The sequence below is a fragment of the Halichoerus grypus genome, chromosome 14, assembly GCF_964656455.1.
Source record: "Halichoerus grypus chromosome 14, mHalGry1.hap1.1, whole genome shotgun sequence".
NCBI classification, from domain to species: domain Eukaryota; kingdom Metazoa; phylum Chordata; class Mammalia; order Carnivora; family Phocidae; genus Halichoerus; species Halichoerus grypus.
Genome location: NC_135725.1, coordinates 86,136,584 through 86,153,049, shown reverse-complemented (window position 1 = coordinate 86,153,049; position 16,466 = coordinate 86,136,584). Strand labels below are relative to the sequence as shown.

The following is a 16,466-nucleotide window of genomic DNA, read 5'->3' as shown; positions in this document are numbered from 1 at the left end:
TCTACCTGTAAACTTGAAAATGGTTAAGCGATCAGGCACCCATCAGGAGGAGCTGTTTAAATCAATGAGGGCTCATCCAGATACTAAATACTATGTCTGGAAACAATGAGGAGATTTATTATGTACACAGCTAGAGAACTGCCCGTCATTATTAAGAGTAAAAAACAGTTTGCCAAAACAGTATATATAGAAGGACTCCATTTTTATTAAAAAACAAAACAAAAAAACCAGTGTGTGTGTGGGGGGAGGGGGGACCACATCCATCCTGCCCACAGCGGGGGTTTGCAGGGGGTTCCTGTGCTCCCCACCCCACATGCACAGTGGCTCTGCCCCACATAGCTCTCCCCCTTCCCGTACCAGAAGGAAGGCACCCGCGCTCTCTTTTCTGTCCCCGCCGGGGCCTAGCAGAGGACCCGGCACACTAGTCACTGGAAATATGAGCAGAACAGAACTGGAAAGATCAGGCAGCCAGGCATCCCCGAGGCGGGGGAGGCTCTCCGAAAGGGTGCGGACCAGCAGTCCTTACCTGCAACTTCAAGGACAAGGGTTTCTGGTTCAAAAGCCGTTGATACTGAATCAGCCAGTAATTTTCCTGCTTGGTTTCGCTTTTGGCTTCTAACTCTGTCTGCCAAGGATGAAGCAGGCATCGTTAGTTCTAGGTCAGTAAATAAAAACTGTAAGGACAGTGCCCATTGTGAATGAGGCTTTTGGCTGGTGGAGGTCGCTCGGGATTCTACAAAGAACTTCCGCAGCCCCCACGGTCTCACCACTTAAACTACTGAGCCCGGAAAGGCAGGAAGTGCCTCGACCCCCAGTTACCTGCTGCGAACAATCTCAGCCAGGGCACACCTGGGGTTGGGGCCAGACTCAGGGCTTCGGACGCCTGCCACCAGGCTCTGCGGGCCCCTCCTCGGGCTCAGCTCTGGTGACAGGCAGGGAGAGAAATAGGATTCTAAGGACAATATGGGCCTCTGGAGTGGGCTTCACCCTTCTGACAAAGCTGGAGAACGACAGACATGCTACTGAAACGGATCCCTTCATTCTGCCATGAACAAGTAGGCATGATTCTAGGTGCCGGGGCCAGTCCCACGACAAAAACGGTACGAACAGCAACAGCTAACGTTCTCAGAGTGCCGTGGGCCAGGACCTGCTATGCACCCAGGTGCCATTTGCCTTAATTCGCACAGCTCCGTGAGGGGGTCCGACTTCCAGGGTGAGCAAAGGGAGGTTCAGAGTGATTAGGAACCTGCCCAGTTACAAGAGCTGTCCGGGGTGAGGGCCAGGACTTGGACCCAGGCCTGTGCTGCCCGGGGACCTGTGTTCTGAGCAAGCCAGGCGGCCCAGCCAGGACTGCGGCCACACGCTGGGGGCCAAAGGAGAGGCGGGCAGCAAGACTTCAACCCAGGCCTTAGGGCCTGTCTGGCCGTCCCTCCCAGACCTTGCCAAGCTGCTCCCCTCTGCTGCCCACGGCCCTCCCCAGGCTGTGGACACATCTCTCGTCTGGCACCCGTGACCCCAGCAGTCACGATCTGCTGAGGGGGGGCTTCCTCCCCTGGATGGTGAGTGCTCTGAGGCCCCTGAGGGCAGGAGCATAGGGCCAGAGGGCACAGCGGCTGCTGCAAGATGCCACCGTGCCATCCGCATGTTAATACAGTTCGCAGGCGACGGCGGTAAGGCATCACGAGGAACCGGCAGCTTCTGACCGCCTGCAGGGAGTGACACAGTTACAGCTGGGCCCTCTCCTCCAGAGATCCTTGGGACACCAAGACAGCTCCTTCCCCAGAGGAGATCAGCCCGTGAGTTGAACCAGCACCCCAAAAGCATGGTTTAAAGAGACAGCTTCTGAACCCGCGCATGGGCTCGTGTGGGGCTGTGGAAGCTGGTCTCACTCTTCCCTGCACAGGGCTCCGTCCACAACGGAGCTCAGAGAACGTCTGGAGCATTAACGACACCATAGGAGCGACTTAGGCCTCTGTCCCCAATGCTCCAATGCACACGGGGTCTAGAGGAAACGATCGCCACCTGCCACCATGACAATGTGCCAGAGTCAAACACATTTGGGTACAGGGGACAGCTGGGCAACTCCTGCCAAAAGCTTATTACACAGCCTGCCCTGGACACAGAAAGTCCTCTCCTGGGCATCGGTCTTGAATAAATACTCATGGCCGTTCTCGATACTCCACTACAAAGAGAGCATTCCTTAGAAAAGTAAAGAACTGGAAGTAGTCTGAATGCTCAGCAATGGGCTAGGATGGCCCATCCAAATGCAGCCAGGAAGCGTATGGAGAACATTTTAGGGCATGAAAAGAACAGAGGCAAATGAGCTGGTTCTAAAGAGGTGTGTACCATCTTATGTTTGTAAGACACACACATACACAGCTATAAATACGCATCGTAGTGGTCAGAAAACACATCAAAGCGTTAGCATTAGGTAACTCTCAGAAGTGAGTCTTTTCCTTCGTCCTTTTTCTTTGATGAGCAACTATTACTTGAATAACAGTAACGCTTCTAAGAATGGCGAGTGTGTTTAGGGAAAGCGAACCCATGTACGATGCGGAATGCAGAAGCCGAGCGCACCAGAATTTCCCGGAGCTCTTCCTCTCGTCGCGTCTTTTCCTTGAGCAGCTGCTGGAGCAGGGAGCTCAAGGCCCAGCGCTGCTCCGAGATCATCTCCTGCAACACAAGACCATGCCCAGTGCCGCTGGAAGCTCATAGCTCTGGAGCCAGGAGTCCCCCCATGGGGTGACAGGATCCCCCCCACTTCATTTCCAAGCTGGCAGCCGGGACCCCACAGTGGGCCCAACTCAACCAGACAGAGGGTTGGGGGATGGAGCCGAGGGGCCCCTCTGCCTGGGCATCCCCTCATCTTCTCCCTGTGGGGGTCAGGCCAGGCGTGGGATCTAGTGACTCCTGACAATGGAATGGTAAGAAACAGCAAACAAAGGAAATGACAAGCCACAGGTACATGACTGCAATCTCAGGGACTACAGCGCGTGTGGGTGGAAGCACAGGCAGGGAGGGTTGGCGTGTAACCCCCACGGGTCTGGAAGGTTCTACCCAGATGGAGGCACATGCAAACTGGGCGAAGTCCTCGTTTGTGTCTGTGTTCCACTCATTTCTTACTCTTGGAAACCACGGAGGCCCTCAAAATGGGAGCCTCACAAGCTCTGATGGGCAGGAGACATGGGCACCTGCCAAGCACGGTGGCTGCATCTTTTCTGAGAGCTCATCTCTGAAGACAGGTGGCAAGGCTCACAAAGGGCTTTGCATTGGCTAGCTTGCCCCAGTGTGATGGCCCTAGGACACAAGCTGGGCCTGGAAGATGATTTCCTTTTACGAAGGGGAGAAATGGGAGGCCTAGGAGGGGAAGTGACCTGCCTTAGGTCACACAGCACATCTGTGACAGACCTGAGAACAGACACAAACACAGGGACAGACAGCAGCCTCTACTCAGAAGCCGGATGTGGGGCGCAGGTCCTCACACACCATTGATCCATCCGCTTTTGGACATTTGGGCAGAGGTCGGGGCAGGGCAAGGTCCAGCCCTCTTCTGTGCCTGCCCAGGTCACACAGTACGACTATAGAGGACAAAGGCCAGGTCCCGGACACGCAGTCCAGATCGCCACCTGCTGGTCCCTACTGCCCCCACGCTCTACAAGCAGGACACCCAGGCTGGAGCTCCCAGAGAAACCGCCTGCAGGGAGTGACACAGTTACAGCTGGGCCCTCTCCTCCAGAGATCCTTGGGACACCAAGACAGCTCCTTCCCCAGAGGAGATCAGCCCGTGAGTTGAACCAGCACCCCAAAAGCATGGTTTAAAGAGACAGGGAGCTCAGCAGTGACCCTGCTTCAAAACAAAGAAAATGCAGAGATGGAGATGGGCCTGGGTGAGCCTTGGCAATGAAACCCTCCTTCCTCTGACCCTCCTGCTGAGCAATAGGCTGCCCGACCCTAACCTTGGCCTGCGCTGGGCTCGCCCCCCAGGCTGTGCTCCCATCACAGCCCCAGAGGAGCCTGCCTGCCTGCCGGGGAGCAGCTGTGGGGAGGGAGGCGAGGAGGAGGGGCAGGCCGGGAGCCCTACATACCTGCAGTGCCTCCGTGTCCAGGGACTTCCTCTTTACCTCCAGCTGAGTCAGCTGCAATAACTCAGTTTCTATTAACTTAATCTAAACAGAAGACGAAACAGGGTTTTTTTTTATTCACATTAACCAAGGTTCAAGTCTGTGCTGCTCCCTGAAGGCCAAGTGGGGTCTAAGAAACCTTTCGGGGGCAGTCGGGAATGAAGGGGACCTGGGTGCCTTGGGAACCCCCTCAGCGGGGCTTTAAAAGAATTAGTTGTTTCAGGGCCCCGAGTGCTTGGGGGGCACAGACGGGCCTGTCCGGGAGGGCCCATCCCAGAGAGGCTAATGGCTTATGGAATGGAGACAGGCCTGCCTTTAAGGTTCAGGCCAGAGTGCAGAACAGACACAGGTCCTCACTGAGCCTCGCACTCACCGCAGTGTCTTACTTCCTGTAACTGCCGTCACAGAGAGCAGAGGGTAATGGAGTGACTAAGAACAACGATGATAGCAGCTGACGCTTCCAGAACATTCTGTGTGCAAGGCTTGTGCTGTGTACTCTAACTACAATGTTGTCATCAAATCTCCCCTGGTTATTAGGAGATATTACTGCCTCCATTTTACAGATGAGGAAACGGGGGCTCAGAGAGCTTAAGTAACTTGTTCAAGGACACAGAGCAGGTTGGTGAGGGAGCCCTTTCCCGGGGCTCTCCCTGCTTGGGTCTGAAGGGGAACAGCTGGCCAGCTGGGTCAGAACCACCCACAGGGAGGATGCCTGGGGGTCAGACCCCACAGCTAGTGACTTCTCCACCCCGAGCCTGTGACCCTATGGCCCTCACCCCTAAGTTCCTATGGCCCCACCAACCCCTGGTCAGAGGAATGAGCTTCATGTCCGGCAAGGTGGGATTGAAATTAAAGAGGGAAATAAAAAGGTAAGTTGGTTTTGGCCAAAAAAAGAGAAAAGAATACAAAGAAAAAAATAAACATGCAAAAATGTAAAATTCAAAGTATGCCGAATAGTATGCGATGAGCATTCCCGCAGCCTGAAAGCTCCGTCTCCAGCCCTCCAGAAAGCCCAGGGGGGCCCGACATAGCCCACGGGGTGGAGGCCAGCCTGCAGGTTGGCAGCCGAGCCCAGACCAGAGCACAGCTCCCTCCAGGCGAGGCGGCCTCCCCTGCCTGCCCTGGTGGGCCACCCCGTCCGCCCCAGCTCCTCAGTTTGAGCTGATGGAGGTGGTCCCTGGGGTGGAGCTGACCTCATTTCCCCCAGCGAGGGCTTCCTGCCTGGGGCACGCTGGATGCAGAGGCTGCCCAAGCCGTCCAGGCTGCCCACGGGCATCCGGGGAGGCAGCGGAACTGTTTATGTGGCAGGGGCGGCGTGGAGTGGGGGGGAATGGGTGGCTGAGCTGGCGCATGAAGGAGCCACCTCTGCCGTCTGGGAAGGCACGCAGGAAGGGGTCGGTGGGGCCGCACCCCCAGCCCTCACCTGGTTCCTGATCTGCCGGTGCATCAGGTCTTTCTTCACCTGGAGAGCCTCAAACGCGGCCTTCTGCATGGCGCTCTGCAACAGAGATCACCAGCTGCTCGGCAGGTGCCCGGCCCAGGCCAGGGGGAACACAGAATCTGCTCAGAAACCCCTTCACGGAGGACTTCTCGGTCTCTTAGAGGGAACATAACTCTTCAGCTCACTTGTTCACATTTTAGAAATAATACCTGTGAAAGGCTCACTAGCCCTGGATACTATGTGCACTGAATTTCCACAACCAGGGGTGTGGGTGCTTTCACTGCCCAGTTTCACGAGGAAGGTGAGGCGGCCAACAGAGGTGCGCCATCTGGAAGCAGGAAGTCGAAAGGCCCTTGGCACTCTCCTGTGTGCTCTGCCTCCATGGAGTGATCCCCACATCCTGCCCCTAAGTCCTTACGACAGAGCCACATAGCACGGAGAGTGGGTGCCTGCCACGGAAGCAGGGGATCCTGCTCTAGATCTCAGTGACCAGAAAACCACCACACTCTCCCCCTCCCAGCCCCTCTGTCCTGAGGGTCTATATAGTTCTAAACATACTAAGCATCTTGGGTCTTCTACGCTAAGGACAGGGCTCCATGCAGACTTGTGATGCTCTGCCTCAGGCTCCCTGTGCCCATCTTGAGCCCCTGCCCTCACACCCTGGACAAAGGCTCACCTCCTGCAGGATCTGGCTGATGGCTTTGTTCTGATCCATCTGCTGCCATGACAGAATCTGCTGGAACCGCTCATCCATTTCGGCCATGCTGCCAGAAAGACAGCAAATTAATTCACTCTCTGAATGTTTTCTGAGCATCTACCAAGTGCCAGGAACCTTGGAGATCAAAATAAACCATTTACCCATTCAATAATACTACTCAAGCAGCACCTGCTGGGGGGTGCCTCCTGGGCCGGGCACAGACATGGCGTTTGTCTTAGAAGGAAGGGGACAGAGTCGGTGTGTCTGGGTCCTCTCATCCACCCCTCCATCAGAATCTCCTCTACAATGCCCTTGAAGTAGTGGCCTGGGTTCTGCCCTCCCACCTCCACCAACAAGCTCATGACCTCCCAGGTGGGCCACCTGGGCCGTGAGAAAGCTCTCCTTCTCGGGCAGTAACAGCCATGCCCCACCCGACACCCCCAGCATTTCCCACCCTGGCCTCGGATCTGCTCTTAGCCCCCAGAACAAGTCTAGTGATTCTGGCATAAAAATCCAAACCCTGAAGCCCCACATATGTCCATACTTTGGCATAATCTTGGTTTTGAGTTTGTTTCGTAATGATAGCTGTTATTTATTGGCCCTTTTGTGGCAAAGACCATCCTCGTTAAATCCAACAACTCCAGGGGTAGGTACTGTGACTTATCCCCATTTTTCTGATAAGAAAATTGAGGCTCAGAAGGGAAATGGACTGACCCAACACTTCACAGTTACTAACAGAAGGGGGACCTGAGTCCAGGTCTGTCCGCCGCCAGTGCGCACACTCCTAAGCTCGATGTTCTATCGCCAGGAAAGGAAGGGGAAATCCCCCCACCTGTGAGGACACGGGGAGGCTGGGGGCTGTGCCAGAAGCACCTCGACAGGGGGAGAAACACCAGGGCAGCCAGTGCTCCTGGCCCGTCTCCTGAGCACCAAGAGCTCTTCTCCACGGCTGTGCCGACACGTGTGGTTCCCTCAACAGACTAACCCACAGCGAGGCAGTGAACTTGGCCAGCCAGACCCACAGCTGCCGCCAGTGTGAAAGCAGCCTATCACCTCCCCCTCCAGGGCACGCCGCTCCCGGCCTCTGCAGACCCTCGGAGGTCGAGGAGGGCAACGCGGTCAAGAGCACGCCCCCGCTCTGCCTGGGCCTGAACCCTGGCTCTGCCACCTGCTGGTTGGGTTTCCTTGGATGTGTCACATAGGCTCTCTGAGCCTGAGCTGTGGTGGCAAAACGGGGCTAATGACCCACTGCCGCAGAGAGTCAGTAAGCCAACACACATCCCTTGGCCGAGTGCCTGGCTCACAGGAAGTGCATGAGAAGTGCGAGTGATTGCTGTCACTTTACCAGAGCCTGACCCAATCATGGGGTCCAGCTAGAGAAGTCATGAAGAGCCGTCACCGCTTGCCCATGACGCACGGCCAAGGCTGGGGCGGGGACTGCAGTGCCCAGCGCTCACCCCCACAGTCCTGGGCCCCGAGCCAGTGCCCCCAACTCAGGAAGCCTCTCCTTACCTTACCTGGAACAGGCCTGCTGGACCAAGCTCTGCCTCTGAGACTCGTAGGCCATCTGGATGAGCCGGTTCTTATAGCTCTCGGTCAGCATCTGCTGCATGGCGGCTGAGGAAACATGGGGGTGGGACTGAGAAAGGGGCACCACTCCTGGGGGCCTCGCGGGGTTCACCTCACCACCCGCCTCACAGTCACCCTTAAAAAACACGTTTTTAAAAAAAGATTTGAGAGGGAGAGGTAGCATGCGAACAAGCAGGAGGAGGGGCAGAGGGAGAGGGAGAGAGCATCTCAAGCACACTTCCTGCTGAGCACAGAGCCCGATGTGGGACTTGATCTCACGACCTGGCGATCATGACCTGAGCGGAAACCAAGAGTCAGATGCTCAACTGACTGTGCCATCCAGGCGCCCCCCTCCAAAATCTTTAAACTATGGAAGTAACTTAAGCTTGAAAAGGCTATTTGTAAAACACCAAACAGCATGCACACAAAATCTTTTATAATCTTATCACCCAGAGATATTTTGATATATATTCTTCTAGTCAATTTTTTTTTTTTTTTAAGATTTTATTTATTTATTTGAGAGAGAGAATGAGAGACAGAGAGCATGAGAGGGAGGAGGGTCAGAGGGAGAAGCAGACTCCCCGCTGAGCAGGGAGCCCGATGTGGGACTCGATCCCGGGACTCCAGGATCATGACCTGAGCCGAAGGCAGTCGCTTAACCAACTGAGCCACCCAGGCGCCCCTCTTCTAGTCAATTTTTAATGCATATTTATAGAACTGAACAGATATTCATACACCCAAATTCACAGCAGCGTTATTCACAAAAACCAAAAGGTGGAAACGACCCAAGTGTTCACTGACAGATGGTGAACAAAATGTGAGTACACAAATGGAAATATTACTCAGCCTTCAAAAAGGGAAGTTCTGACGCCTGCTGCAACAGGGATGAACCCTGAGGAGGTTCTGCTGAGTGAAAGAAGCCTGTCATGAAATGTCAAATACCACAGGATTCCACTTACATGGGGTACCTAGTGTCGTCAGATTCAGCAAGACAGAAAGTGGAATGGGGGTTCTACATGGGCTGGGGACGGGGAGGGAGAATCTGTGTTTATCGGGGACAGAATCTCAGTCGGGAAGATGCAGTTCTGGAGCTGGATGGCGGCGGCTGAGCAACGTGGATGTGCCTTGTGCCACAGAGTCGTACAATTACAAGTGGTTAAAATGGCAAAGTTTAGGTTATATATTTTACTACAACAACAAAAAAATTACAATGTGACCACACTAAACACACCACTTCTCACTTTTTGTGACTAATTCCCCATGTCCACGTGGCAGTGTGAGGAACTGGCCGTAGTGTACTGCAGGGCACGGATCACCACGGTTTATTTAGATAATCCTCTATTTGGGGGCATTTGGTCTCTTTTGCAATTATTAAATGATAAGTGTCCTTGCTCAAACATCCTTATGCAATTTGATTATTTCCTAAGATTAATTTTTAAAAGAGTACAGTTTTAAGGCCGTGAATAATAGGAGTTACCCTTTTTGCCCTCCAGAAAGATCCCGCTGATTCACATTCCCTTTGGCAGGGCACAGGACAGCATGATACCATATGTCCTCAACAAGGGTTACTACCTACTCTTGACTTCGTTGTTTTTATGGAAATCTTTTTAGTTATAAAAATAGTACATGCTCATTTTTAAAAAAACTAAGCAATAAGGAAGTTTAAAAAGGTGAAAACAAAAGTCCCCGGTACTGATACTATTCCTAATCAGTCAATTTATTATTAAACATCCTTCTGGAAATGCAAAAACAGGTTTTCTTTTGTATAAATGGTGGGTAATAGTGACCTTAAAATAGGAACATTAATAACACCTCATCAGGAGGGAGTGAGATGAAGTGGTGTATGCAAAGTGCTTGGCAAGGGGCCTGGTACACAGTATTCCACAGTATCCCACTCCAGTATCCAGCCTTGGGAGGATGGGGCCAGCCAAGAAGAACCATTCCTTATTTTAAAAAAAGGAGGAACTGACTCCTGGTCTTCCTTGGCACATGCCTGGATGCTCTCAGTGCTCATGATCAGACAGGAAGTACCCCCCCCCCAAGTATGGACAAAGTGTGGTGCCCTGGGGCCACTTCTTGGGAATGGCAGGATGGGGAGCTCCCAGCAACACAAGAGGGGCCAACCACAGCTCTTGGTAACAGAAACCCTACGGCCTTTGTGAAGTGCTCACTCAGTGCCAGGTATCATCTCGTTTGACCCTCAAATGACCCCATGAGCTGGAGAATTATTGTTCTCCCCATTTCAGATAAAAACATGGAGGCTCCGAATAGTTAGGGACCAGTAATGGCCCTGAGGTCGTACGGCTTGTTTCCGAGTCAGCCTGACCTCAGGGCCCATGCTTCCCTCCTGGACTTCACTGCCCCTCTTAAGCCCGCTGTACCTGACCTACAGGGAGAAGGTGGCCTCCCCCGCACCCTAGTCAGACAAGCTCTGTTCCCAGGACCCCACACCCCTCCCCAAGACCCTCCCCACTCACAGGCAATCTCACGTCTCCGCAGGTTCTCTGTCTCCTCCTGGGTTATGGACATCAACTGCTCCATCCTTATTCTAGGGAAAAAAAAAAAAAATCCATCCATTTACTGAGCAGATCTAACACTTCCAACAGGGAATCGCATCAGAGGAATGCCGCCTTCTTCGGGAAGTCCTCCTTGATGTGCCCACCTAGACCAGCTCCTGCTGCATCATGCACTTCCACCCAGGCCTAACCTGCAGCCTCGTAGGCAGAGTTTCTTGCATAACAAGATGAACATTCCCTTCGGAAAACGGGCAAAGGACAAAAACGGCCACTTCACAGATGCTTAAATACAAGTGACCAATAACCACCCGGAAAGAGGCTCACGTCACCGCTAACTAGGAGTACAACCCCCTCCCCTACCAGGCTGGGAGAGGAGGGGAAGCGCCAAGCACCGTGGCGGCGATGAAGGTGAAGCGGGCACTTTCGCGGCCCGCTGAGAAGGGCAGCCGCCGGCAAAGCGTCTTCCGGAAGGCCATGTGGCAAGACCCATCAAAAGGTCCTTTGAACACGTCCTTCAAAAATATTCACGTCAGGACGCCCGGGTGGCTCAGATGGTTGGGCGTCTGCCTTCGGCTCAGGTCATGATCCCGGGGTCCTGGGATCGAGTCCTGCATCGGGTTCCCTGCTCCTTGGGGCCTGCTTCTCCCTCTGCCTCTCTCTCTCTCTCTCTCTCTCTCTCTCGGTCTCTCATGAATAAATAAAATCTTTAAAAAAAAAAAAATTCACATCACTGCCTACGCTCAGTAGAATGTAGAATCGAATAGTGCTACAATAGTGCTTGTCATTACGAAACACCAGGAACTTCTGGGTCCACAGAGGACGAACTCGGATATAATCACATAGTAAATACTCTACAGCTATTACCAACGAGGTTTCTGGCGTGGAAACACATCCGTGACACAGTAAATGAAAATTAAAAGGTAAGTGCACGTCCAGATGTGCACACTGCGTGTGTGCTGTTTCCCCACTGTAAACGAGTCCTAGTGGCTCGGACAGAACATCTTCTCATCTCTCTGCAGGGTCTCGCTTCGTTGGAAGCAGCATCTGAGCACCTCTGCCTCCTGCCCAGGCCCACAGGCTGCTCGAGGGAAGGCCGCATGATTGGACCCGCGGTCTGGCCCAGGGCACCCAAACAGGGAGAGGGCACTTGGTCAGCGCGCGCCAGATGAACTGGCCACAACCGGGCTGGGCCCTGGTGGCTCCCAGCTCCCGCAGCACCACGGCTGAAGGGGCCAGGTGAGGGGGCTACCCTACAGGAGTTCTTCCCAAGCAGCCAGGGGCCTGGAAGGCCGGCATAAGGACCACAGCAAAGCCCACGCTGCTATTCTGGAACTCCAGGGAACCAGGAGGGATTCCAGATAATCCTGTGGGGGAGGGGAGCAGGGGGGAAGGAGAGAGAGGAAAGAAAGAGGGCTCTTCCCTCTCAGCTATCCTCTTTCCTACTTACTAAAGGGGTGCGTCTCAGTAAACCTGGAAAACACAAAGGAAAACACCCAAAGATCACCACGTCTAATTTCTGCCTCTCAGAAATGTTTGGCAAGCCACTCAGGGTGGCTCCTTGTGCTGAGCAGATACACACTGTGTTTTGAAGAAATCATACACTGCTCTGCTTTAACTGCAGCCCTCACTTTTCTACTTCGTAATAGATTGTGTTTCCCTCAATAAGAAATGGATTTTTCTGATTTTTTTATATTAGCCATATAGTTGGACATTACACATTTTTTTTATTTACGTCTCAGTTTTTCTCTGGAATGTACATGTGTGTTAAACTTGCAGGTGGTGATTCTTTTTAAATATTTTCTAAGGAGGTGAATCTCCTTACAGCTTTAGGAAAACTTTCTGGCATAATCCTTGAGAATCACAAGATCTTCTCTCCCCAAAACCTCTCCCCCAACCCCAAGGCAACACTGAGAAAGTGCTTGAGCGAAACGCTAACCTTTCATTTTCCAACGACTTCAAGATCTCAGAACTTTTCTTTTGCCTGTGGAGAAAACCAAAACCGTAAAAGGTCACTGCAGTTGTCACCAGCAGGCCTGTTTCCAACAGAACTGCCCTCCCCTCGCTGCACTGGCTGTGAAGAGGGGGCTTAGGAACCGGCCGGGGTTCTCAGCTCAGAACCTCGGGGCTGTGTGTCCTCGGGCCAGGTACTCAGCCACACCAAGCCCCAGCTCCTCATCTGCAAAATGGGATCATCATGAAAAAAGCTTCACGGAGTATTTGTAAAGAGCGAATGAGGGACTATACACAAAGTGCTCGGCATGTAAGCAGCACCCGACAAATGGGAGCCTTCCGGTAGCTTGCCTCGGAGGGGAGAGCACGCTGCGTGGCACGCGGCAGGCCTGCTGGCTCGCTCGGGCACCGTGTAACGGCTGCGTGACGGAGGAGCGAGTGAAAAGCAAAAGGAGGCCTGGAAGCAACAGGGGACATAGCAAAAGCCTGTTTCTGGAGGCTTTCCCCAAGGGACCCCAACTAGAGATTCTGGAGACCTCTATCTGGCTTCCTTTCCCCCAAGCCCACCGAGACTGGCTCCTAGCCCCGCCCACCCTGGACAGGATTTGTTAAGGCAAAATCTCACTATGGCTGACCTCAGCGCAACAGGTCACTTGGAACCTAAAATACTGGAGCAGGATGTGATCTCAACTCTCCCGTTACACCCACTCATTTCCCAGACGGGACACTCGGGAGGCACGGGTCTGAGGACAAGCCACAGACCAGGTCAGGCCCCGAGCAGATTTCTCTTTAGGCTGGTGCAAACTGCAGCACCAAGACTGGACCCTCACAACAAAAACCTCAGGCAGGAATCGAGACTATAAGGGAGGAATGGATGCCTATCCTGGGCTCTTCAAAGGGTACCGATGTCAGGGAAGGTCTCTGGGTCTGGGGAGTGGGGGCTGACCTCTGGTTATCCTGCAGGAGTTTCTGGATCCGGTTGGAGATGTTCTGCTCCGTCTGCTTCAGCTGCTCCTGCAGCCGCTGCCGCTCGGCGTCCAGGCAGCGCTGCCGCTCACTCAGGCCCTGCTCCAGCCGGGACTGCTCCTGCAGCAGGACAGGCAGCCGGCCTGAGCTGGCAGCAAGGGGCCCTGTCCTGCCAGGCCCTTCCGTGTGATCTTGGCCCAGGGCTTCCCCTTGCTAGGCCTGGGGTGTCCATCACACACGAGGAGGCTGGCTAGGGGATCTGTAAGGGCCCCCCAGGCTCTGGGAGATCAAGGGAGAGCGCTTACCCCCACCGCCTCCCCACAGCAGAGGGCCCCCCTGGCAGGGAGTGTGCAGACAAGCCTGACCCCACTTGGCCGTTCACGGACCTCCTTGACCGTCTGAAGGATCTCGTCCTTCTGATTGTTGCTCTGCTGAAGGAGCTGGGCATGCTCTCGCTGCCCGAGTTCCAGACGCCGTTCAAACTCCAGTTTCTCCAGCATCTTCTGTTCCTGCAAGAATACAGATCCTGGCGATGACTGGCAAGGCTCTGTGGGCGTCAGGACATGGGAGCAGGGTGAATCCACGCAACTCCCAGTAGTGCGGGCTGAAGGTCTTCACACCGAGCAACATCCTCCAAACCCAGTGCCTCCCATTAACCATCCCCCACCCCCCGGGCCCAATTGTAATAAAACATTCTGTTCACTGGCAGAGGCTAGAGGTTTAAAGTCTGGGGTCCCTGAGCCTCAGACTGCTCATCTGTGAGGTGGAGATACCCTTTCACCACCGAGGCTGCGTTAAGGATGTGGTGAGGCAATGTAGTTAAGAGGAAACCTTTAGTTTACCGTCTAATTTAGAGACAGGAAGAACTTGTTCCCTCAAATCTTTTATAATAGATCTTTGATAAGAAGAAAAGTGGCCAAGGGAAAAAAGACATTTTCTTACCTTCCTCTTCTCATAGTCTGAGAACCTATTCTGGGGGGAAAAAAGACAGTGGTCAAGAGAAGGTGGCAGCAGTGGGATTCCCGGCCCGTGGCCAGAATCATGGGGCAGCCAGAAACCAGCTCCACCCCTAGAGCACTGTGTCAGAATGGCGGGGGGGTGGGGGGGGGAGGGGGACGAGAGGGAAGGGTAGTCTGATAAAGGCTCCCAGAGGGTTCTAGCAGACAGCAGGGCAGAGAACCACCGGGCTTGGCACAGGGTAGGAAGCTCTTCAGGATAGTTCTGGGGGTGCAGCCCTGAGAAGGTGTAGTGCTCCATAAGGGGGACCAAGAAGTGGAATGTGGGATTCCCTGTCCGTACAGCATACCTGCAGTGCCCCAAAACTCTAGCCCACCAAAACACAAACACAAAGGGACACGTACAAGTTCCTGCAGAATTGTTCTACAGAGTAAAAACCCTGGCAATAACTCAGATGGTTACTTCAGTAAGTCATGGTGATTCCATGCAGTGGGTCACACAGCTATCAAGTAACGGGGCGAAGGTGGGGAGCTGCAGGGAAAGAGGTCTGCCACCTTTCACTCTGTGTGCACAGGATTCTGTTCTTGTAAGAACAACACAACAAAACTCAACTTGGAGTTTTGTATCTGTTCAGATCAGACTCAGGAAGGAGATGCATTAACAGTTTGTGATGATTACCTCCAGGGTGTGGGACTGCGGGGTGGGGGGGTGGGGGTGACATCCGCTTAGTTTACATATTTCTGTATCGTTCAGACTTGTAACAAGGAGCATGAATTACTCTTATAGTTAAACATCAACAAACACACAGAGATATCTTTAAGTGGCCCTTGCATTTAGTTATCCAGCTCAGAGGCCAGGATCAAGCTGTCTGAGCTGTAAAAGCAGCATATTATAAGGAAATCGGGTTTGTCCCATGCTGAGGTAGGAGTAAAATTTTAAAATTAACTTTTAATTATACAGATAATATCGGAATATATTCTCTTCATAAAAAATTAGAACAGCATGTAAGGTATCCATGGACCATTCCCCAGCCTGATCCTGGTACCCTTCTGCCCCCCTTCCATGTAACTACCATTACCAGACCCGAGTGCACACATTTATTTATACATAATTTGTGCCTTTGGAAAATACAGAAGATTTGTCTGTGTGTGCTCATATATAAATATGTCTTAATGAAGGCAAAATTCACATTCTGTAAAATTCATTCTTCTTAGTATGCAGTTCTAGTCATGTAACGGTCACTACAGTCAAGATAGAGAACCACCCCATTACCCCCCAAAATTCCCTCATGCCCCTTTGTCAGACTGTCCTCCTACCCACCCCCCCATGTTAATGGCTATTGCTGATATGCTTTCTTATATATTTGAACCTTTCTGAACATAAAAAGGGCACTAAACTATATCCACTGTGTTCTGCGGCCTGCCCTTTTCACTTACCCATCTGTCCCGTGATCCACGCCTGGATAGATCTAGTGCATAGTAGGGACAGGACACAGATGGCTCAGCCTTTGCCCACTGGCAGACATTTAGGGGGCTTCCAATATTTCCCTACTGCAAATAAGGCTGCAAGGAACATTCTTGTAAATGTCTCCTTGCACAAGTGTCTCTGTGTGTATGTACCAAGAAGTGGGACTCCTGGATCATGGGCGAGGGCCACAGCCACTTAAATTTTTAACCCATATTATCAGGTTATCTTCCACAGTGGGAACACCGGTTTTGATTCCCAAGAGCAATTTATGAGGCCACTGTTTCCCCACACTCTGGCCAAGAAATTATCAAAGTGACATTTGTGCCAATCTGAGGGAGGAAACAGTATTTTGTTGTTTTAGTTTACCGGTCTCTGATTACTAGGGGAATTGGGTTTTTTTCACGTTTACTGATCATCTGTACTGTTTTTTGTTTAGTTTTTAAGTACGCTCTATGCCCAACGTAGGGCTTGAGCTCATGACCCTGAAATCAAGAGTTAGGTGCTCTACCAACGGAGCCAGCCAGGTGCCCCTCATCTGTACCGGTTTATTCTGTAAAGTACCTGTTGATAGATCTTTGGCTTTTTTTTTTTCCCCCCTCTTGGGATGGTTTTCTCCTTCTTACTGCTTTGAAAAGAGCTCTTTATATGTTCACTCTGCTAATCCTGCATCAGAAATGTTGCAAATACTTCCTGAGGGTATAAATGGACGTGATTTTCCTGGATCGAGATCTTCCCCCTCTCTAGTTCTCACTGAGCTGCCAAGAGAAAGACAAAACTACAAA

At 52.6% G+C, this 16,466-nt stretch overlaps 1 protein-coding gene across 7 annotated transcripts in view; it reads right to left on the bottom strand.

Moving 5' to 3' along the window:
* The window catches only part of LRSAM1 (leucine rich repeat and sterile alpha motif containing 1), a 38,458-nt gene that overhangs the window by 5,770 nt on the left and 16,222 nt on the right, over positions 1-16,466 (bottom strand). For 5 of the 7 annotated variants that reach the window (XM_036112842.2, XM_036112843.2, XM_036112844.2 and 2 more), the window contains 11 exons: positions 14,203-14,232; positions 13,647-13,769; positions 13,241-13,380; positions 12,281-12,325; positions 10,306-10,376; positions 7,777-7,876; positions 6,239-6,326; positions 5,545-5,619; positions 4,086-4,166; positions 2,578-2,673; positions 527-625 (listed from right to left, as the gene is read on the bottom strand). In XM_036112842.2, coding sequence (XP_035968735.1) covers positions 527-625; positions 2,578-2,673; positions 4,086-4,166; positions 5,545-5,619; positions 6,239-6,326; positions 7,777-7,876; positions 10,306-10,376; positions 12,281-12,325; positions 13,241-13,380; positions 13,647-13,769; positions 14,203-14,232 — 948 coding nt within the window. The remainder of the gene's footprint in view (positions 1-526; positions 626-2,577; positions 2,674-4,085; positions 4,167-5,544; positions 5,620-6,238; positions 6,327-7,776; positions 7,877-10,305; positions 10,377-12,280; positions 12,326-13,240; positions 13,381-13,646; positions 13,770-14,202; positions 14,233-16,466) is intronic. The other 2 variants (XM_036112848.1, XM_036112846.2) reach the window with 2 other exon arrangements.